The sequence below is a fragment of the Opisthocomus hoazin genome, chromosome 12 (assembly GCF_030867145.1).
Source record: "Opisthocomus hoazin isolate bOpiHoa1 chromosome 12, bOpiHoa1.hap1, whole genome shotgun sequence".
Taxonomy (NCBI): domain Eukaryota; kingdom Metazoa; phylum Chordata; class Aves; order Opisthocomiformes; family Opisthocomidae; genus Opisthocomus; species Opisthocomus hoazin.
Genome location: NC_134425.1, coordinates 1,085,607 through 1,107,965, shown reverse-complemented (window position 1 = coordinate 1,107,965; position 22,359 = coordinate 1,085,607). Strand labels below are relative to the sequence as shown.

At 57.7% G+C, this 22,359-nt stretch overlaps 2 protein-coding genes across 2 annotated transcripts; one reads left to right on the top strand and one right to left on the bottom strand.

The window, feature by feature from the left end:
• Positions 1-9,331: 9,331 nt before the first annotated feature.
• Positions 9,332-16,969, bottom strand: EMC8 (ER membrane protein complex subunit 8). The gene is made up of 5 exons (XM_075433716.1): positions 16,702-16,969; positions 12,001-12,077; positions 10,537-10,606; positions 9,921-10,015; positions 9,332-9,627 (listed from the first exon to the last, which is right to left on the bottom strand). Exons 1-5 carry the CDS (start codon positions 16,909-16,911, stop codon positions 9,468-9,470), a joined length of 612 nt encoding a protein of 203 aa, XP_075289831.1. The 5' UTR covers positions 16,912-16,969; the 3' UTR covers positions 9,332-9,467.
• Positions 16,970-17,068: 99 nt separating this feature from the next.
• Positions 17,069-21,274, top strand: COX4I1 (cytochrome c oxidase subunit 4I1). The gene is made up of 5 exons (XM_075433717.1): positions 17,069-17,177; positions 17,936-18,015; positions 18,618-18,785; positions 20,139-20,270; positions 21,008-21,274. Exons 2-5 carry the CDS (start codon positions 17,937-17,939, stop codon positions 21,142-21,144), a joined length of 516 nt encoding a protein of 171 aa, XP_075289832.1. The 5' UTR covers positions 17,069-17,177; position 17,936; the 3' UTR covers positions 21,145-21,274.
• Positions 21,275-22,359: the final 1,085 nt, after the last annotated feature.

Here is a 22,359-nt window from a genome sequence, read left to right as displayed (position 1 = left end):
CCCCCGGGGCTGCCTCCCCCGGGATGCGCTGCCAGGGAGCGCGGGGTCCTGCACCCTTTGGCACCCCCGACGCCCCGAGAGCTTTCGGGTGGATGAACGCCCAAGCGGGACGTCGCTTTTTTTAATCAGCTGAAAATTATCCTGGGCAAAAATCCCTTTACTGGGAAATTTGCATCCCTCCTGCCCCCAGCTGCTGGGAGAAGCTTACTGGGGGTCTGCGACCCGTCTGAGCTCCTCCGAGGGCCCGCAGAGAGCCAGGCCAACCCCCCGCTCCCCCCGCCACGGCTCTGCTTCGCCTCTCCAGGCGGCCCGGGCACAGCTCAGCAGCCGGCAAGGGGAAGCGGGGAACTCGCCCTCGCTGCTGTTAGTTCTGCCTTTTTTATCAGCTCCCCGCAGACGCCCTGAGCCGCGACACCCCCACGGCTGGGGAGCCCTGCCAGGGCTGGGGGCCGAGCCCCCCCACTCTGCAGCTATCACGGCGGCCGCCCAAATATCAAGAAACCTTTTTTTGAGGCAAGTTCTCTGGTTTTTGACACTTGCTGGCGGCTCACATCCCCAGCCACCCCAGCCGCCCGGGGCGGGAGCAGGGCTGTGCTGGGGAGACCCAGCCTCACGGCACAGCGGGGTCTCCCCTGGGACCGGACCCCCGTGGCCAAGCCCTCGCGGGACACAGCAGACCCTCCCCGGCCAACGCTGGCTCTCGGCCCCGCGTCCCCGCCAAACACCAGCACTGCCCGCTCGCGGCGCTGGGAGAGGTGCTCGGGCAGAGAAATTCGTCTGCGTTCCAGCAGGATTTCGGGTGGCTGGGGCTGGGGCTGCAGCTTCACCCCCGTGCCGGCGCCGGGCCGAGAAGTGGTCGCACTCCCCAACGAGTTCACGCTCCAGAAACAGAATCACAGAATCACAGAATCACAGAATAGTAGGGGTTGGAAGGGACCTCTGTGGGTCACCCAGTCCAACCCCCCTGCCGAAGCAGGGTCACCTACAGTAGGCTGCACAGGACCTTGTCCAGGCGGGTCTGGAATATCTCCAGAGAAGGAGACTCCACAGCCTCCCTGGGCAGCCTGGGCCAGGGCTCCGTCACCCTCAGAGGGAAGAAGAGAACCCCCAGACACTCACCGCAGGCGTCACCGGGCGGCAGAGGGGGACGCTCACCCGGTGCCGGGAGCCGGAGGCACGCTGCCCGCCGTCGCATCCCACCTCCCCGGCTGCTCTGGGAGGCAGGAGGGGAGCGGGAGCACGAGGCCGGGTGGGGGGGTCCCACTCAGGACCAGCCGTGCCCCGGGAGGGTGGGGGGAGGCTGCAGCGAGGCGGCTTGGATTTTTGCAAGGTTGGTTTCTAACCTGGTTAATCAGGTTAGCGGAGTCCCGGCTCCTCCCATCCGTCCCCCCCAACTCCAGCGCCATCCGAGCCCAGCAAAGCCCCTGGGTGATGAGGAAAAACTGCTTTACTCTCACCCCGCTGCACAGCCCAGCCCGGCGCCGAGAGCGAGAGGAGCAGGAGTGCCCCTCGCCCGCAGCCACCGAGCAGCCCCAGGAGCAGTCGGAGGGGCCACCCAGCACCTGGATTGGCGCGAGGGTCCCACACCCAGCTCTGGCGGGAGCCCTCAGCACCCCTGAGGTCCTGGAGTCTGGAGAGCAGCGACGCCGCCCATCTCTGGGAGCCTCTTCACCTTCTCCAGCGTCCAGAAAGCGTCGTTTCCCCCTCCTGCCTGACCCACCGGCCCGAACGCCAGCCCACGCAGGGGGTTTCTCGCCACCCCCAAGGTGAGAGCTCTGCCTCGGGTACCACCCGGCTGCCAGGACGCCCGGGCGAAGGCTCTGCCCTCGGAGCAGCCGCCTTCGCCAGCAGTAAAGGCGGGCAGAGGCTTGTTCACGTTCACCCCCTCCGCAACGAAGAGGCGAGGCCCCGAGACGGCTCTTTTTCAGCCAGAGCCGAGGAGCAGCGGTTCCCATCCAGGGCGCCGCGAGCGGGGAGCGCCCGCCGCACACTGAACACCCCCCGGCTGCAGGCACCAACGAGGGGAAGCTTTGAACTTCGCCCGGAGATCGGGGCGAACGGATCCCAGGAGCCTGGGAGGTCTCCGGCGAGATCAGACCAAGCCCTGCGGGGATGGGCACAAAGAGGAGCGGGGTGGGGAAATCCAGTTTCTGCTGGCCTGGTCCTGCCATGTTTGGTGAGAATCACAAATATGGAAGGGACGATTTCCTCCCGGCCCGGCCCCTCCGATCTGCCAAGTAAGCGAGCTCCTGCCAAGCCTCCGGCGCGGGAGCTGGGAGACGCCACGGGGAAAGGCTGCAGCCCCAGCTGCAGGCACCGGCCCTCGACACAGAGGCCAGGGCAGGGGCATTTGCCACCCGTGGCTCCAGTTTCGGCCCAGAAAAACAGCAATTAACTGGTTGGTGTGGGTTTTTTGCCTGTTCAGCTGCAAAGCCCCAGAGCTAGAGGACAAAGTCCGAGCCGGAGCCTGGCAAGCCCGCTCTTTCTGGATCCCACCCCAGCCTCAGCGCACGCAGCGTCCCGCCAGGCCAGGGACCCCTCCCCGGCAGCCCTGACGCTGCAGCACAAATCCAGCCCGAGCAGCAGAAACCCCCCCCCTCCCCATACCTATCCTGATGCCTCTCCCCAAAACCGCCTGTTTGCTGCTGTCGGCTGAGAACAAGCGGCCCCGACCCCGAGAGGGCTGGAACGAGCCCGGCCCGGAGCAGCAGCAGGTACGAAGACTGAGCGAGCGAGCGCGGAGGCTCGCTGCGGCGGGGAGGCAAACATCGCCGTCAGCCCGCTGAAATAACTGTGGTCAGCGCTGCGTGCTGCAGCCCTGCTGCGACGACAGCCATCGGCACCAACAGCCATCGGCACCAACGGCCATCGGCACCAACGGCCATCGGCACCAACGGCCATCGGCACCAACGGCCATCGGCACACCCCTTCCTCTCCTCCCCGCGGGCTGGGAAGCCACGACACCCGTGGGTGAGTTCAGGGGGGGGGCTGGCCGCCGCAAGGTGCCCGGCTACGGCCCGCAGACCCCCCAGTGCAGAGCCCCGTTCAGCACTGGTGAAAGCCCCCCGATGACCAGCGTTAGCCAGATCTGAGTCCTGAGCGCAGGAGCAGCCCCCATGGGCACCATGAGACCCTCATGCAGTTTTGCCCCCGCTCCAGGTCCCTCGCAGGGGCTCCCACTGCCCGTGGCGGGGCAGGGCTGTGACGCTAAGCACGGCATCAGGGCAGCCGGCCGAACCCCACCAAGAGCCAGCAGCCCAGGGAGGAGGAAGGCTCATGAAGCTCCCTTGGTGGGTCGGTACGGAGCTGCCCAACCTCTCCGGGTGAAGACTTGTCTCTCCAGCCCAGGCAGCTGCGCTGGGTGGTCCCCTGATGGGGCCGGTGACTGGTTTCCAGTTCTGGCCGTGGCCCTTCGGCAGCCGGGCTGCTCCTCATGCTGGGGCTCCGTGCTCCCCAGCCCACCGGCCCCGTCCTGCCTGGGTGCCCTGGGCTGGAGCACGATGAGGCAGGGAGGACGGAGGGCAGCCTCAGAACTTCGCTGGAAGGGGAAGGGCAGGGTGAGCTCACCGCTTCCCAGACGCCGGAGGAACCGCAGGGAGAGGGATGTGTTTTGCAAACAGCAGCCACAAGAAAAGCTTCGGCTGGGGAGCCCACAGCGGAGCTGCTCTGCTGGCTCCCTCGGAAGGAGCTGCTCCTGCAAACACCAGCTGGGCTCGTTTGACAAAGGAGGGAGGGGAAGCAGCTTTCTGGGTCACCGAGTGCCCGGGTCTGCTAACGCAGGCGACACGTCGCCCTGGCTCCGTGCTAACGGAGCAACGAGGCCGCCGGCTCCCCGCTGCCGCCCCGCGTCTCTTCTAGCCCGAGGCGGGGAAAGGGCTGGTCCCAGCCCGGCTCAGAAATCGCCCCAGAAGGGCACTGCAGGGCTGTCGCATGGGACTTGCTGAAGCTGGAGGTGGCAACAAGGCAGCGGGTGCCGGGAGGGGAAAAGAAGCTCCCTCCCGGAGCCCCGCGCCGGGGGAGGCTCGCGGCCGTCCGGGGCAGGCAGCGGTACCCGGAGGGGATGCCAGGCGCGGGGAGGGAGGGAGGAGGCTGTCACGAGGAAGCAGCTGAAGACGCAGGCTCCGGGGAAACTGGAGCAGCTCCAGCATTCCCCACGCACAGGCTCTTGGCAGGACCGGCAGAGCGGACAACCGTCAGGAACCGGACAGGCAGAGCACAGCCCCAAAGGAAACCCACCGGGCCGCGGCAGCCGCCCTCGCGAGCCCGGAGCTGCCGTGGCAGGAGGTCGGAAGCAACGCGGAAAGCGAGCACGTACCTGAAGCACGCAACCAGAGCGTGCCGGGCTCTCCCGCCAGACCTGCGTCCAGAGCAACCACCTCCCTGCCGGGCATGGGTTCAGCAGGCGGCTGGGGAGCCGCGGCTGGGAACCGGCTTGGGGACCTGGCCACGGCCACCGCGCTCCTCGGCTCGCCGAGCTCCGGGTTAATCTCGGCCCAGCTTTCCCTTTTATCCCCTGGTACAACCTCAATACATTTTTTCAATTAGATCCATCTCTTAAGCTCCGGAACGCATTTCTAGGAAGGGCTGCGTTGTTTCCCTCGGCCCTCGTGGGCTGATGCTGCGCAGACCGGGACATCCCTGGCACCGGTCCTGCCCGCATCCAGCCAAAGTGCTGCCGCGCCGCAGCCGGTGCGGCGCTGCCTGGAAGCGCTCCGGGGTCACCCGCCACCCCCAGCCCACCTACCCGGTATGTGTAGGGGCAGCATTCCCCGTCTCGCTCATCGCAGCTCCGGCAGATTGCAAAGCGCCGAGCTCACCGCGCAGCCACGCGGGAGCGATGTCGCCTTGCGCGCGGTCCCGGTGCTGGAAACCCTCTGCCTCCGTCCTCCGCCAGCCCGCGTCTGCTGCCTTGCACGGGGCGACGGCTGAAAACCAAAGGGAAGACGCAGCTAGGGTGCACTTTTGGATGAGAAGGCTGGGTGAAAATGTGGTCTAAAAGCAACAGTAAAAAAAAAAAAAAAGAAAAAAGCAATCGATAGAAGCCCTCAGCGGGTGCTGGGCGCAGCGCGCTCGCTGCCTGCTGCCCAGGGGCTGCTCGCAGGGGCAGTTTGCAGCGCAGGGGTACGATGCACTGGGACGTTGAACTCGAGCTGGGAGCAGCAGAGCCCGGCAGGGTGGGAAGGAAGCACCCTGCCCAGCCCGGTCTGCCCGATCCGGGCCCGCTCGCTACAGCTCCTGCCAGCAAGGGTGGGTGACCCAGCGCGGCTCCCGGAGCCGAATCAGAACCCAAGCTGGAAGCACAGCTCGCAAATGCACGCCGAGAGCATTTCCCCTCGAGGCCATTTTCCAAGCTGCAGTCAACCGCAAGTGCACCCCGCTAACAGCCTCCTCCATTAGCACTCGCCCGCTCCTTCCGTATCGGCAATGCCCTCCGCTCGGGCGCCTCGAGACGCTGCGCAAAGAGCAGCGGAGCGCAGCGATTAGGCCTCCAGCCAGGGAGCTGAGAGACCCGGGTTTGCTTCCCGCATCTGTCACTGTCACCTCTCCTCGGCGCGCGGCCCTGACGCTTCGATACGGAGTTCTCGGGGGCAGGGGGCTGCCTCTCACGGCGCATCACGCAGTGCCACCAGGCAGTGCCATCATCACACAGTGCCATCATCACGCAATGCCATCATCACGCAGTGCCGCCACCACGCAGTGCCACCACGCAGTGCCACCACGCAGTGCCACCACCACGCAGCGCCGCCACCACGCAGCGCCGCCACCACGCAGTGCCGCCATCACGCAGTGCCGCCATCACAGTGCCACCATCACGCAGTGCCATCATCACGCAGTGCCACCACGTAGTGCCGCCACCACGCAGTGCCGCCATCACGCAGTGCCACCATCACGCAGTGCCACCATCACGCAGTGCCACCATCACGCAGTGCCGCCACCAGGCAGTGCCATCATCACGCAGTGCCATCATGCAGTGCCACCACGCAGTGCTGTGCGGAGCGGGGCTGGGCTCTGCACATCTGTCTGCCCCAGCTCCAGCTGTGCCAGGCGAACAGGCTGCGGTGCCGCTGTCCCCCCAGCTCGTCTGCTTCCCGGTGACACGGTAGGTCTCTGCTCGTTGTCACGCTGACACAGGCCAGGTGACATCCCATGAGCCGCTCAGCCGGCAGACGGGAGGCGGGAAGGGGGCAAAACTCCAGCGGCAGACTGCTGCAGCTGCTGAACGAAGGAAAAAACCCCAAAGCCCCCAGCCACACACAGAGCAACCAGCTCAGAACACAGCACCAGTACGTTCCTCAGGAACGGATCTCTCACTCCTGTGCACGAGCAGTGGATCAAAGACACCCTTGGCTTTGCCACCCACCTGCCCTTTCCTCTCGTGACACGAAACAAGCCAGGAGGAGCACAGACCATTCCCAAGGCGCATCTAGCCCCAAGCAGCCACCGACTCTCCAAGGCACTCTCGTTCCTCGGTGACAATAAAGCCTATGGGCCCCCCAGACTCTCTGCTGCATTCTGGGTTTCTCAGGCTGGATCTGTGCGTGGACTTTGCGGCCACCAGCTGGTGGCACGCGTGGGGACACGCCTCGTGGCTGGCCGGCTCTCGGCTCCAGGCAATTCGTTCTCCCCCTCGCGACTGAAGGACTCCAGGCGAGCACTCCTGTGGGTCCGGCAGAGCAGCGTGCGTCCTCCCGCTCAGAAACCCAAGCGCGTTGTACCAGTGTTTTCAGGTACTTGCTGGGTCTGTTCAGCAGCGCTTTGAAATATCGGGGTTGAGAGCGGAAAAAAGAACCCCACACGGGAGTAATTTTGCATTTCCAAGCGCTTGTGGCCCTATGGATGAGGTAAAGAGCTGGGAGTTCAACGTCTGCGCAGGCAAATGCCACATCTGCAAATCTTGGTGAATAGGGAAAAAAAAAAAATCTAATCCTGTGTGTCATTAATTGCTAACAAAACAAAACCCAGCAAGACGCCCGTTTTCAGTGCCATCTTCCCAGCTCTCACGAGGGCTCCAGCCACGCAGACGCCTTCCCCAAGACTTCTTCCCCCCGCAGTTTTAAAAGGGGTTACCTTGAATTCCGCCGATGAATCCAACGGGTCGGCCGGCCTGGAGACCAGCACTTGCTCCGGCAGGTAGGTCTGGTACCTCAGCAGGAAAGAGGAACAAGCCTTCGTGGAGCCAGGCACCTTCCTCATTCTTTCACAGGAGCCGGCGAGGCTGCCTCGCTGTGTGAAACCGCTGCCCTTTGTCCAGCCTTCAGTGCAAACAGGACAGGTGAGGCGAGAGCCGAGCACCGCAGTGCCTGTCCTTGTTCCTTAAAGCTGTCCCGGGCTCCTACCGGTGGCAAAACACTCACAGGATCTCATTTAAAAGCAAACAGAAGATTAAAAAATGGGAAAGACAAAGCATTAAAAGCTGCTCCCCTTCCGGCAACGCGTCTCGACGGTTCCTCACAGAGAGGGTTGCCATCAGGCTACAGACTCATTATACACATTTTGCTTTGTCTTATGAGGGTGGGGGGGCAGTACTGCAAGATTAGACTTCATTAGCATATATACACGATCAAAGCTCGATTATGACATCCAGTTACAAGGAATAAGAAACACGTTCCCTGTGGCTCAGGAGACACACCGGCTGATGCGGCAGCGCTGGCGACAATCTCGCCTAACTAACGTAAGGCGCCTTGCTAAGCTAACATCTGCCTCTGAACAGCGGGTTAGACCTCACGAGGTGTCTGCACACAGCAGCACACCGTCCTCTCCCTGCAGCGCGAGCGACGTGCGGGGTCTGCTCCGACCGTGCGTTGCCAGAGCACTGCAGCTTCCACGGTACCTTTTCACACAGCCACGGGTGCGTAGTGAAACAGCCACTGGAACATGTTCACCTCGCTGCTGCTGAGCTAGACACCTGCTTTCATTCAACAAGTGAAAACGTTTGCCTTTCCTGCAAGCCAACCTGACTCCTCTTAGGAAAGGCTACTGACCAAGTGCCTATCGCTTTTGTAATTCCCATCACACCTTACTACTGCCTAGCAGGGAGACTTCACACCTTCACCTCCTCCCGGAGAGGGAGCTGGACCTCAGACCTCACCTCGCAGCTCTGCGGAATCTGAACTGCAGGGAACTCCACAGCAGGGCCCGACCGGAGGCATCCTGGTTCCGTTCACTACTTCAGAATGGGATTTTAGCCTTATCCCGTCTCTCACTAAGACCAAAACTTGTGCTTCTTTAAAGAGAAGCAGAGGTGGACCAAGAGGTTTTGACAATCCCATCTCCCATGTTTTGAAACAAGAACACTAAGCGGGACGCTGGAGAGAGGTCGACCATTCGGATCTTTCTTGTGAGAACATTTTCGGGTAGGAAGAGAATGAAATCTAGAGAAAGCGTCGCAGGTCGAGGCTATGTTTAACGACAGCTTGACAAACAACCAAGAGGAGTAAGGGAACAAGACTTGCACAGATCTGTACTAGCCCGATACAGAGCTTCATTGTCCAGCAGACTTATTCTTAGAAACAAACATTAATTAGACAGGCAGACAGGAGCCGAGCTAGACTGTATCTAGGCTCCTTGATTTGACGTACTCAGATTGCCTTCAACTTGGAGGGATACATTTTAGACCTACTTCTACGGACACCAGACGAGCCAGCTGCAAATGAGATCTGTTTATCAAACCCTAAAAGACTGCACAAAATTAATAAGGTATTTCACTCTGCTTTTGTAGACGCAAACCGTTTCGGAACTGTCCTTCAAACTCATGACGGTGCTTCCAGTCCTTTCCACAGACCTCTGGGTGACGATTTGTCTTCACCCTGCGTTCAGCACACTGAAGCAGTAGCTGTGGCTGTGCGCCCACGGGGAGCGGGCACCACCGCAGCGCTAGGGAATGCCGCTTTATCACGCTCTCTGCAGCCGTGTCACGCTAAGCCCCTGCAAAACAGGTGACACAGGACCACGGTACCTCGCCCTCAGCCGTCCGCCTCTTACTGTGCCGACAGAATGACATTTCCAAACCAGGCCAAAAGAGACTGCTAACCTTAAATTTTATGTCTTTCACCTTAAAATATCTCATCTGAGGACAAAACTGATTTTTCGGAAAGGTGTTTCCATAAATCATTAAGAAGCAATCTCTCCGAAGATTAGAAAAGCTTAGTCAAAACCCTGTAGTACGAACAGCAGGGACAAGCAGAACGAGTTCTGGTTTCGAAGCAATAGCAACATCGACTACAACTGGGAAGGCACCCAGGAGGACGGCTGTAAGGGACAGTTTGCAGTTCTTCCAAGGAACCTCACAAAAAAGATTCAGCGGCTTACGGACACATCACTCTCTGCAACGTGACATGCCACTCCATTTTAATCAGCCAGGTTTCCACACAAGGTACTGAATATTATTCTATTTACATTCAAAAATAGCACTTTTCTCTCTTCAGTACACAGTGGGAGCGCCTGTAAATTAGTCAGTAGAAACGCCCCTAACACAGGTGGAGGACAGCTTTGTTGATCTCGGGGTTTGTCCAGTCGTTCCGGATATCATCCAGGTGATTATCAAAATCTACAAGTGTCTCGTAGGACTTGCTGTCCAAAAGAGATGCAGCGATCCTCTGGGCTTCGGTCCAATCTTCACAAAAATCACTAGGACATAAAATAACCAGGAATTACAAGTAATCACAAAGAAAATCTCCACCACTTCCACCACTCTGGAAATGAAGGCACGCTCTCTGCAACGTGGTCACGGCGGTTCACGCGACCGCCCGGCTGCAGAAGGTGGCTGTTCTGTCACTGCAGCAAAAACCAGCTTTCCAAGCACTGTCAGCTACACCCACCGCCCTTACAGCATCACTCAGCACAACCAAAGTTTTGCCCTTAAGCAGGCAATCCGTCTTTCCTTACGACCCAAACACAAGCCAGCCCTGAAGTTTACTCACATGTGTGGGTCCTTGCACCTCCACTTGTTCTCATGAAGCTCATACACATGAATGGCAGGCTCTACGCACTCCATCGTGAACTTGGTGTTATCGACCTGTTGTGCCACAGGAAAACAGCACCTTAGTCTCCTCCTCGAGACCCCAAGCAAAGAGATGAATTAAAAAGTCAGTTTTTATAATTGGGGAACCTCACACTAACTCGTCTACTGTTCTACCTTCAAATGAGACAAATTTTACACTTTTAAACTGCCAACATCCTTTGTCGCTGCGGCGAGGAGGCAAAGCATCGTTCGCTTCATCTAGGACAAGATTTTAAGCCACAGCAGGCGGTCTGCAGCCATGAACACACTGCCTGCACTCAGGCCTCGGGAGCAGAGCAGGCCTCCACTTCCTCCGAGGCGGCAGAGAGCTAACCACAGCCTCTCCGTAGGCTCCGTGAGAGCTTCCCTGGCTACAGGACACTGCATCTCTTCCCCAGAGCGTTTGGAGGGGAAGAGAACAATCAGTCACTTCACTGCTACAGGGTCCAGGGAACGGCATTCGAGCGGCCGGTCCAACACCACCGTCATAACTTTAACGATACGGAAAGAGGAGCGGGGGAAATGAAGTAATTTACCATTATGAGCGCTGTATCGTTAAAGCCCTCTGCAATTCTGGAGGCCACCTTTTCCGCCACCTGGTTTGGACTGCAGCAGAAGGTAAAAGTAACTGTGTTACGTGAACCATGACATTTCAGCTGAAAGCAGCAGGAAACATGCTTAAAGAGACGTGAAAATTACATCGCGTGCTTACAAACAGGAACGAGATATCAAGCTGATGCTACGCATGAGTGGAGCCAGCAGGCCAGGCAAACCCCGGCTCCTCTCTTCAGCAGACGAGCTGGCTCTTCGCTATGCTTAGGCAATGGGTTTTTGAAGAGCAAAATGCTCACTGCGCTTTATGTGGAATCAACATTTTGCAGCCTCCCACCTTCCTCCACCAGACCAAAGGCTGCAGCCTCCTTTGCCTTGGCAAGCATTTGAAAAAGAAACTGAGTTTGCTGCCCCGTCTGCATTTGAACCCACTCGCTACCCAGCCTCCAGCAAAAGCAGGTAATCTTTTAAGGGCCTTGTTTCAGAGATGACAGCCTCTCCGTGGTGCCAGTAATCTTCAGAAACGGAGTTTAAAAAACCCCCGAGCCTGTGATATTCTTACAAACCGCAAACGGAACAGACAAACTCTATCTTCTGAAAAATGTTTCCAGCAGATTTATTTCCCTTGTAAGCAAAAGACAAATAATGCTCTTATCCTTGTCAGATACCTTAGCAGTCACAAGTAATGCTTAAAAAACATACTTGCAGCTGACGGATATGCATTAATAAAATAACTGGAACATGGCGTAATACTTTAAAAAAACTCCTCACTTCTATTTCACATGCAAGTATGATGTAGACTGACTGATGTAGTCCTGATACTGGATTTGTCTAACAGACACAGGGGAAAATATTCGCTAACGCCTATCTGGAACTACACTGTGGCTCCGCAGGAAGGCCCCTCATTGCTGACTGAGTAATCTGAGCTAGCTCGCAGGGAAACAAGATGACTAACCCTGGGGAATCAAGCGAAAAGAGGCAACTCTGCGTGGCTGACATCACCTTCCATTGCAGAAGCGTCCCTTCCCCACGTAAGAAAACGCCTCAGTGAAACTCGGAGCCAATTAAGCAGTTTAGTGAGAATTAGGTCACTTCTGCAAGACTTTCCAAAAGACACTCGGAGTCGTTTGAGTTTACAAGACATGTACCGCACGAGCAAACACGCCTGCAAGTTTTGGCTACTTCCCTGACAACTGTAATTAAACTGGCTGGCAGTCGTTCAAATACTGGCCTTTTATAGCACCCACTAAAGAGGGGAGATCCTGGAACGCCTGGGGTTTCTGCACCTGAACAAAGGCCACATCCACCAGCACCACGAAGACAATGTGAAACCAGGTGACAGTTGTCAAAGTTAATCAACACGCACGATTTATGTCGATGATTTTTGCTGGCAGAATACAAAGTACAACACAAAAGAGCAAACAGAAGGAAGTATTGCACCAACACACCTGGCATCTTTCACGCGTTCGTTCGCCTGGTAATATCCAGCTATCACGTAGCTATTCTCTTTGCACCAAGAGTCAATCTGAAAAAGTAATTGGAACAATTAAGCCCAGGAAAAAAACCCCACAGAACTGAGGAAATCTCATGTCTGTCCTGCAAATAAAATGGCAATCGAAGCATTATAATATCTTTGCCAGTTGCTTCTTTAAATATATACATATTTACATGTATTTACGTGCGCACTCACACAGAGAGTTTGGCTAATTCAACTAGAACGGAGAAACCAAACTGAGTGTTTGGAGAATGATGGGAAAGATTAACCAAAAGGAGCAAAAGAGCAAGAAGTCACCTCAGCCAAAGCCTGGCCTGAATTCGAACGATGGGACTTGTACAGAGCTTCAGCAGCGCTGCCTGGGAGAGGAGGCTACGCCTTGCCTACTGCCCTTTGCAGGCATCTCCTGGTCGCCTTCGCTTGACAGAGAGGCGTTAGAAAACGGGCACCGTGGGGACGTGTGACTGCGCCGTCATTCCAACAAGTGCTTGCGGATTTTATTTCCAATGCAACATTTCTAAGCTAAAGTGGAAGCATTTGTTACCTTAATTAGCAAATAAAGCTTGATGGGAAAGGTAAATGTGGGGCAGAAAAAGTTTGTCGCCTTTACCATTTTTTCAACCCGCTCCCTTACAAAAAGGCTTTTTTTCTTTGAGAGTTCACCTGCCAGGGTAACAAACCCCTGGAGCAGCCGATCAAACAACGTGGGTGGATTCTCCACCCTTTAAAATCTTTTAATCAAGGCCGAATGCTTTTCTAAAAGTGCTCTCCAGCTCCTTCCACAAGATAAGGATTCCAGGAAAGAATTATCGGCATAAATTCTCTCGTCTCTGTTACAGGCCTGGGCAGTCCAGGCAGCTCCTCCTTATTTAACACCTGTATGTAAATACTGACACATATGCATTTATTTGCATACAATTTACACAACTTTTCAGTTACACAAGTACAGAAGTTTCTGTAGTTTTGCTTTTTTAAGCGCAGTTTCAGCATGTGCATGCTGCTGTTCTTTCTGCTTTACGCTGGATCGGAATTCCTCCTGCTGAGCCTGCCTTGCTTTGAAAATACATACATATATACACATATATACGATGTTTCTCCTTATAATTGAGGATATTGGGTCAGCATAATACCGAGAGAGCCCGGAAAGCCAGAAGTAGAGAAAGCAGCTAGAACCTTCCTTTGCAGTCCCTAGAGAGCATGCATCAAGAAAACCTCAACAGCTATATTAAAATGGAGTCCAAAAATACATCTGATGCTGACCTGTCGCATCCTGTAAGTCAAGTCAATCTCATTTTTAGCAATAATTAAAGTATCAGACTGCATAAACAAACAAACAAAAAAAGCCACGTGAATAATCCCTCCTCTACAAGGGATGACATGGATTTACGTGATTAAAAAAACCAGCTAGCTGTGTAGCCCTGCTGTAGCTGAGGGCCAACTGCCGTTTCAGTTACAAATCCATTTCGAGGGCTTAGGGCTAGGGTTTTAATTGTTAGTGGCTTGAAAGCTTGGCACTAAAGCCAGAAGCCCAGGCACTAAAATTAATAATAATAATAAGAAAAAACTCCATCAATTTAAAAATTAAAAAACTTGGTTCTAGATCAATTCTTGTTGCGTACTGAAAACGGTCTTAAAACAAAGCATGATTTTTAAGTTCTCAGTTCCCCAAGTTGTAATTAAAACCTGCTTCCATTACAAAACAAACAAACAAAAAACCCCAAAAACAACCCAATGAAAAAAAAATCTTTTTGGAATTAAAGCTGTTTCCACCTGCAATTTCCGAACAGCCTCTAACCACGGCTCTGCCACCGCACGGAGCCTCAGCACCAATTAGCCCCCGATATTTTCCGTCATGTCCAGCCCTGACAAGGGCAAGGCGACGGGGACAAATCCTACCCCGCTTCCACACAGCGCGTGAAACCCTTCAGAAGCCAGAAGCGGCCTGCCCTCCGCCGACAGCGGGGCCCAGCAGAGCCCGGGGAGCAGAGCGGCTGGAAGCCCCGGGCAGCCGCCCGCCGTGCGAGCCGAGGGGGAAGTGCTGCTCGTGTTGCTTTCTCTCTGAGAAGATGCGGTTGCAAAACCACATCAATTAGCTGAGAAATTCAAAGGCACAAGAAAAGCCATGCGAAACTTGATTCACTCTTTAACGAGACTGTTTTTGAAAGGGATTTCAAACTGACAAGCAGAAGTGCCAATCAATTGCGGGCGCGTCTGCCCTCTCCTGCAGCGCCACAAACCCCGGGCGCTGCGGGGTGCCTACAGACACCCGGCTGCGCGGGTTCCTCGCACCCACGCCGCTGCTCAAGCGCCACTTTCAGAAGTTGCCACATGGACAAGCCCCCTTGCAAGCGTACCCGCTACCTGCGGATTAAATCTGGAAACTATGGCTCCCATTTGATGTTCCGGGAGAACTCGGGTCAGAGAAGAGGAGGTGAAACTCCAGGGGCTGGTTCTAGAAAACCCTCACGCGTGTGGCCAGCCCACAGGCTTGGCCACAAATCAGCAGTAACCGAACTGGAAGAGAAACGGATCCCGTCAAAACCTGCCGAAGCTTTGAACTCCTTTAGAAACAGAGGCGTTTTGCTACAAACACCGAGTTTCAACACAGCGATTTATCCAGTAACCACGCGTTCTGCGTGTGGCAGAGCGCCGAGCGCCCTCCTTTTCAACCTTACAGCAATAAAATCCAACCTTCACAGCTGCCGTGCCAGTGCTTAGCGACACTCTTGCCTCTGTTTGAACAAAGCACAGGAGCAAAGGCCTTGGGCTCTTGTAAAGCGCTGTGTTTTAAAGCTGCCAAGTGTCACAGGAGTCATCAGATGTGACTGCAAACCACAACACCTCTTAGCGAGTCCTAAATAACGTGGGAAATGCCAGCGGTTCCCAACCTTTAGCTTCTTGTACCAAAACCCAAGAGCAACGACGTAAGGCAACGCCATTTCTTTGCTTCCACAACGATTTGCTTTCTCTAGACGTGGTCAGATCTTTCAGCTGCTGCAGGAAACAGGATTCATTTCCTGGTAATCTGACCCTGTGGCAAGATCTACACCAGAGAACTACACTGAAGGCCTGAAGTTCACAAAAAGTCACCGCCACCGACCCTGCAGAAAGGCATCTAATCCTGATTTAAAGGAGACCCCTACAAATACTTTAAATATATTGCACATGGTATTCTGTGCTTCACTAGCAACTTCCACTTAGTCATTTGCAGAGGAAAAACGAATTACCATGGTTCAAAAAGAAAAAGCCAAAGCCCTGCCTACTTCTAAGCAATTATAAACGGTATTACTACACCCTCCCTGCAGTAACGTGAGGAAAACCGTAAAGTGGGGACAGCAGAAAATTATTCCACTAGCAGCAGATGTTTCTGTGTTACTCCCACGCTGTTACAGCGGTGTAAAAATACTTTAAGAGGGACAAATTTTGTGTGTTCCACAGCAGTACGACAAATCTCAATGGCCAGGGCTCAGGCTCAGCCCCATTCCTACGCCTCCGGCTGCATTTAAACTGAGGGAAACATTCAGGCCAAGGAGTCCAAAAGAATCAGAAACGAGTTATTGTTACAGATATCAAAAAGGGATGGATTTTCTCCTGACAATAATGACAAGTCTTCAAACGGACAGAGAAGTCCGGAGCTCACATCACACCCAGATCTCACATCAGCAGCGGCTGCGTCTGCCGTGCAGGTGCCGAAGCACTTCTTTGCCTCCAGATTTGCACCAGCCCAACCCAACTCTCTATCAGAGTAAAACCCAAGCGGGTTTTGCTCCCTGCATCCTCTGGTTTTGACAACGGGACTCTCCCCTGACGCCAGCTGGAGCGGAGCCCTGGCCCAGCGCAGGATGGCTCCTGCTCTTTGCGACCAGAGAGGGTTGAGAGGGGAAAGTGCTGGCCCTGTGGTCCTGACACCGCTCTCATCCTGCCTAGGTGACACCAGGGGCAAACGGATTACCCCATGATGACTTACTGCTCTTCCACCGCGGCAGGCGAGGCAGGGGATATCGTAACGGGGAGTGCTTGGCTGCCCCCGGCTGCTCCGTGGTTAACGAACCAAGAGCGAGCTCGCAGCACACCAGGTGAGATGTCAAACCCAAGCCAGAGCTGCAGTTCAAAGAGACTTCACTGTTTTTTTCCTATTCAGGCTAATGGCTTCCATAAATGAGAAAGTACACCAAAATGAGTTCAGAAATACATACTTCCATGCATCCATACACTCTTACTTGGAGACAAGCGCGCTCTTTATCAATTAGCTGACACTGCTCTGAAGTGCCTTAAAGGCACGCTGGGAAAAGCTCCTTCTGCTGTAGAACAAGGACATTCCCTCCGCGAGCTACCCGGGGACAGTGACACCGATACAAACAGCAGATTCTCCGCACTGAGAGAAAGGTTAAGCAAAACTGCGAGGCTTTGTGGCTTTCTGCTGCTTCACCCGCGGAAAGCCGTGCAGTGGATGGGCCCCGGGGGTTTTCCACTCTCAGAAAGGCTCCGCTCACCCCACAGACTTGGGGCAGAGCCCCCCGGCACCCCCCGGCCCCTCAGCTCCGGCCCCTCCTCGCCCTGCCCGCACCCCCGGGCTCAGCCTGGACCTGGAGACGACCTCCCGCCCCCCGCCGGCCCCTCGCTCCCAGGCCTGGGGAAAGGCCTCGGGCCTTACCAGGGTGAGGGCCACCTCCAGCATGGGCGCCAGGGCCAGGGTGCCGTGGAAGAGCGGGATGCAGTCGACGAAGAGCGAGGGGGGCCCGGCCTGGTCGCGGCGCTGGGCGCCCGACGGCCGCTCGGCCACCAGCAGCCCGTTCACGGCGCAGTGCGGGTACTTGGCGCCGTGCAGCACCATCTTGCAGTAGGCCTGCGTGGTCAGCTTCATCCTGCCGCGGCAGAGCCCCCCGCCACCACCCCGCGCACCGTCCCCGGCCCCGCCGCCTCCCCCCGGGCCCAGCCGCCAAGTGTCGCCAAACGCCGCCAAGCGCCGTCGCAAAGAGCCAGCGGCGGTCCTCCCGCATCCCGTCAGCCCCTGGGGCGGGGGGGGCGCTCCTGCGCCGCGTCTCGTTCCCCCCGCGCTTCCCGGCGTCCACCGCGCTTCCGCTCGGCTGCTCCTTCCGGTCTCGGCCCGCCGCAGAGGACGGTCGCCAGGTCGTCGGGCCGGGGCGGCGGCGGGGCCGGGGCGGGGGACTCGGGGGCCGCCCGCTCCCCGCCGCGGGCAGGGCGGGCCCTCCCCGCCCCCTCCACCCGGCCCGGGGGCGGCGGGCGGGCGAGCGGGGTTGGGGGGGGGAACGAGGGGGGCGCGCCGCGGCCCCCCCCCCCGCCCCCCGTCCCCCCGTCCCCTGGAAGGGGCCCCAGGCGCTGCCCCGTGTCGGCGCGGCGTCATGTCGCGAGGGGCGCGTCATGTCGGGGGGCGCGGGGAGCCGCCCCGCGCCAAGGTCAGGCGTGGGCCGCGGGTTGAGCCGGGAGCAGGGAGCTGGGGCGGAGGGGCTGTGGGCTCCTGGCTCGGCGGGAGTAGCCGCCGGGCCGGTGCCTGCCCTTCCCCCGGGCCTCTCGGCGTCCCGAGGCGGGTGCCTCCGAGGCGGCTGGCCCGGGCTCCTGGCTTGCGCCCAGCAGCGGTTTGTTGCCGAGGGAAGGCAGCCCTGAGGGCGGCTCGGCCAAGGGAGCGGCGCTGAGCTCGGATACAGGAGGCTGCGGGGCGGGAAGAAAGGGGAGAGGAGGGCTCATCCCGGCTGCTCTCCTGGGGGGAGGCCCCCGAAAGCCCCGGGTGGCTCAGCGTGCTGTGCCTGGAGAAGGGGCCGGAGGCCTCTTGGCTGGCTTTTCTTTTTCTTAGACAGATAGAAAATGGTGTTATTTCGCCTTTGGACGTTGGATGCCTTCCCCTGACCTGCTGTGTTTTGTCCCGGCAGGATGTTGGCCTCAAGGGCATTCAGCCTCGTCGGGAAGAGAGCCATTTCCACCTCCATCTGCGTGAGAGCGCACGGACACGGTAGGTGGCCGCTGCTTCGGTTGTTCAGTGAGGATGGTGGAACAGGCGCTGGAGAGGAAGAACGCAAAAAGCTGCTGCTGGGGTTTGGGTGGGGAAGGAATCGGGAGAGCGGGGGCTGGCGGGGCTGGGGCCTGGCCTGGCGGCAGGAGAGGTGAGCAGGCCGTGCCCGCCGGTGGGACTGCGGAGGGGCGGGCAGGGCTGAGTGCCGCTGGGGAGGCGGCAGGAGCCCAGGGCCAGGCAGAAACCGGGATGGAAAAGGTGTGGAGGGCTTCTGGGTGTTCTGCAGGGGAGGTGATCAGTGTGACAGCTGGAAACAGGGGTGGCCGAGACATTAATAGAGGAATTTTGGCTGTCACCCTTTATGTAGATCACCTTCTGCTTTATTCTTATTCTCTTCAAATAGCACCCACTGTAAGTACTCTCTGTTTTCCTTCTTCCTCCGTGATGAACACTTCATCTGGAAGTCCTTTCCCTCCCGGATCCTGTACCTGTCATCACCTTTCTGACTGAGCTGTTGGTGTTTTTGTGTTGTAACCCGTAAGAGATGTTTGCGCAGGAGTGGGAAGCTTGAGCGGGTGTCTCTCTTCTGTTCCCCGGTGCAGCTGGTGTTGTCAAAGCAGAGGATTTCAGCCTCCCAGCCTACGTCGACCGGCGTGACGTTCCCCTGCCCGAAGTGGCCTTTGTAAAGGATCTCTCTGCTCAGCAGAAGGCGCTGAAAGAGAAGGAGAAAGCGTCTTGGACGGCTCTGTCCGTCGATGAGAAAGTTGAACGTAGGTAGCGGGGGCTTTCAGTCACCTTGCAGCTGGCAACGGCGCGAGCTGCTCTGCTGCACGTTAATTATTGACGACTTTTACTGGGGAGACCGGCACCGACCGTGCCTGTCAGGGCAGCTGTTAAACAGAATCCCAGAGTGTTCGGGGCTGGCAGGGCCCTCTGTGGGTCACCCAGCCCAACCCCCTGCCCAAGCAGGGTCACCCAGAGCAGGCTGCACAGCACTGCGGCCAGGCGGGTCTTGAATATCTCCAGAGAAGGAGACTCCACAGCCTCCCTGGGCAGCCTGGGCCAGGGCTCCGTCACCCTCAGAGGGAAGAAGTTCTTCCTCGTGTTCAGCTGGAGCTTCCTCTGCTTCAGTTTGTGCCCGTTGCCCCTTGTCCTGTCGCTGGGCACCACTGAAAACCCTGCTCTTCCCAGCGGCTCTGCGAGCCGGGCCCTGAGCCGTGAAGGAGCTCTGTTCGTCACGATGGAGCTCCTCGTGTGCATGCAGGTGGAGATCGGTGGGTTGTGTTCCCGGGACCCTTGGTGCTGTTTCAGAAAGGGAGAAGCGCCTGCCGTGGTGTCTGTTGTGTACCTGAGGTCAAGTTCAGCAGTTTCTTCCTCTTCCAGGAAACAAATAATAATTACATTTGTTTCTTGAGCCCCATCTGCTTTCAACAAGGCAGAAGAAAATCTCTTCATTACGACTGTGCGGTGGTTAGTGCAGCTGAGTGAAGGGAACCCCGTGGATTTGAGCGTTACTGACCGCTGACCCTGGCACTGCCAAATTTCGGGTCATGCAGGCGCCGAGCGGGCGTCTCGCCGTGCAGACAGAACCGCGTCGTCCTTGCGAACGGCCGTCGCGGTTCGCGGGCGAGGACCCGGTCTGTGAGCAGCGCTGTGCCCAGCCGCCTCCCGAGCCGGCGTAGGGCTCTTTTGGGAACAGCTCCATCTCCATCAGCTCTCTCCAAGCCCTGAACTGCAAAACCTGGTGGGCCCGAGCGGCAGAGCTGCGAGGAGCTGCTGAGGGCAAAGCGTTCCCAGTGATTTGTGCTGGGGAGCTTGGTGCCCAGTGCCCGCACTGGGAGTGGGGGGGGAGGAAGGAAGCGCCATTTCTCCTGCTGTCAGGCCTGCAGCGCAGCTCTGGCGCAGCTTCACGACCAGCTGTGACACGGAGACCCGGTCGGGGGTGGAGCGCCTGCCGGGGGGGGGAACACGGCTCACCGGTGCCTCGGTCTCGGCGTGGAGAGGGCGGCTGGCGGGGCCGCTCCTTGCCCGGCCCGGCCCCTGCGGGCGGCTGCGGGCTTTGGCTGCCCGCAGGTCGCAGGAGGAGGAGCAGAGCTGATCTGTTCCTCGGGACCCTTTTTCAGTGTACCGTATCAAATTCAACGAGAGCTACGCGGAAATGAACAGAGGGTCGAACGAGTGGAAGACCGTCATCGGTGGAGTGCTGTTCTTTCTTGGTGTCACCGGTCTCTTCCTCATTTGGCAGAAACATTACAGTAAGTAAATGCCACACGGTGTTAGCTCTTAAATTAAGTTTGGTACCTGATGGGAAATTAGGGAATTCTCCATCAGCTGCTCCGTGGGGGGTCGGAACGCTGAGTCCAACGGCCGTCCCGCTGCCCTCCTGGCAGCCGCTGCTGGCCAGTCCCTGGAAGCTCGGTTCTGGCGTTGTAACTTTGCGGAATCAGCGGGTACGCGGTGTAAATCCCGAGGAAGCTGGCTTGTAGAAGGGTGACAATGGTGGAGAGAGCGTTGGTGGGAGGAGAGGAAGGGGAGGAGGAGGAGCGGTGGCACACTAACGATCCCAGCGCTTCCCCTCGCTGCGAAACCTGCTGTCAGGAAAGCTTATCGCCGCCTTGGTGGAAAACATTGGGGTTTCTGCCGGGTTTGGCTTCCTTCCCAGCTAGCGATGCCACCTCGAGGGAGCCCTCCAGCCGCGGGGAGCAGGGCTCGCCGTTAGACGGGCTGCTCTCCGTCTCGAGGCTCCGTCTCCGCGCGGTGACGGCCGAGGAGGAGGCGGGGGTCTCGGTACAAGCCTTTCCCGACGAACAAAGCTGCTGGAGAATCAGCACGGGGATCTGGGCTGAATGCTTTGAAAATGGGCTTGGGGGGACGTCGGTTTGAGCAGGCGGTGGCGTGCGCGTGGTCTGCGCTGGTGGCCTCGGGGCATGAAGGCTGTTGTTAGTGAAACTCCCCCCTTGCTGATGTGATCCCGCCTGCTGTTGAACCGCAGTGTACGGCCCCATCCCGCACACCTTCTCTGACGAGTGGCTGTCGATGCAGACGAAGAGGATGCTGGACATGCGGATGAATCCCGTGGAGGGCATCTCTTCCCAGTGGGATTTTGAGAAGAACGAGTGGAAGAAGTGAAGCAACTCAGTGGTACCTGCTCTGCTTGAACATGAAATGATTCCATCGCCTGTGTGTGACCTCGTTGCTTATCTACTGGAACAACCTCTCCACCTGCATAGATGCTAATAAATGTCTGGTTAACTTGAAAGTTCCTGTTTATTGGTCTTCCAACATGCGTGTTGCGATGGTGATCTGCAGCGTGGGCAGCGGGGCAGGGCCTTCCCGGCAGCCCTGTGGCGGTGGGAGATGATCCACCCTGGCGTGAGGTGACTGCTCCAGGGGACAGCGGCAGCTGGGGGAGGGAGAGGGACGCTGCGCTCTGGGGAAGCGTCTCGGAGCTTGTATTAAACGCAGAGGTCTGAGCAAGTGCTGGTTCGTGGCTGAACGTTTCCAGGGCCTGAGCTAAGGAAGCTGGCGCCTTTGCTTCGCTCCGCCTGTGGCTGCCGAATTTCGCCCTTCAGCTGTCTGCTGGCGTGTCCACTGCAGGCACGCATGAAAACACCCCTCCAAGGACCGAAACTGCTCCAACAGGTTTCAGCTTCGGTTGGCTTTTGTTCCTGACCGTGGGTTTAAATCCGTGTGTGTATTCAGTAGCTGTGAGGGAAGCCTGGGGAGTCTCGGCCGCTGGCGGTGGCCCGGTGCGCTGGGGGCTGGCCAGCCTTTCCCTCCCAGCCCGAGAAGCTCGGGGAAGGTTCTTACGGTGAGACGATTCGGTGGGAGCAATCGATGAGCTCCCCTTCCTGCATCAGAAAGGTCCCTTAGGTGAAATGTTTGTCTCCGGGGTGCTGAGAAGGACGTTATGGGGACGACGGGATCGCAGACCGGCGATGGCGGCGGGGTTGTCGCTGCGCTCGCCGTTGGCCTTGCTCTGCTCCCCGTGCAGCTCGTGGCTCTGGCGGAACGATGGCGCTGAGCTGGGACGGGGGTTTCTGCGCTGCAAGTTGGTGCTTTGACGCTCGTCCTGGGATGGCAGCTCCCCTCGTCCCCCTTCCCGGAGGGAGGGGAAGGTGGGCTTCTGCTCAGTGCTCCAGTGCTCGTGCCACGCTCTGGTTTTCGTGGTAGGCGCCCTGTTCTGGATTCTGTTCCTGTGGCTGGGAGGAACTGGTGTGACTGGGAGAGAAATCCTGCGGGGTTTGGAGCTTGTGCCAGCCCGTAGCCTCCCGGAATGAAGCCCAGCGAGCATCGCTGGGCTGAGAGAGCCGTTCCTCCTCTGAACGTCCCCTCTTCACCCTC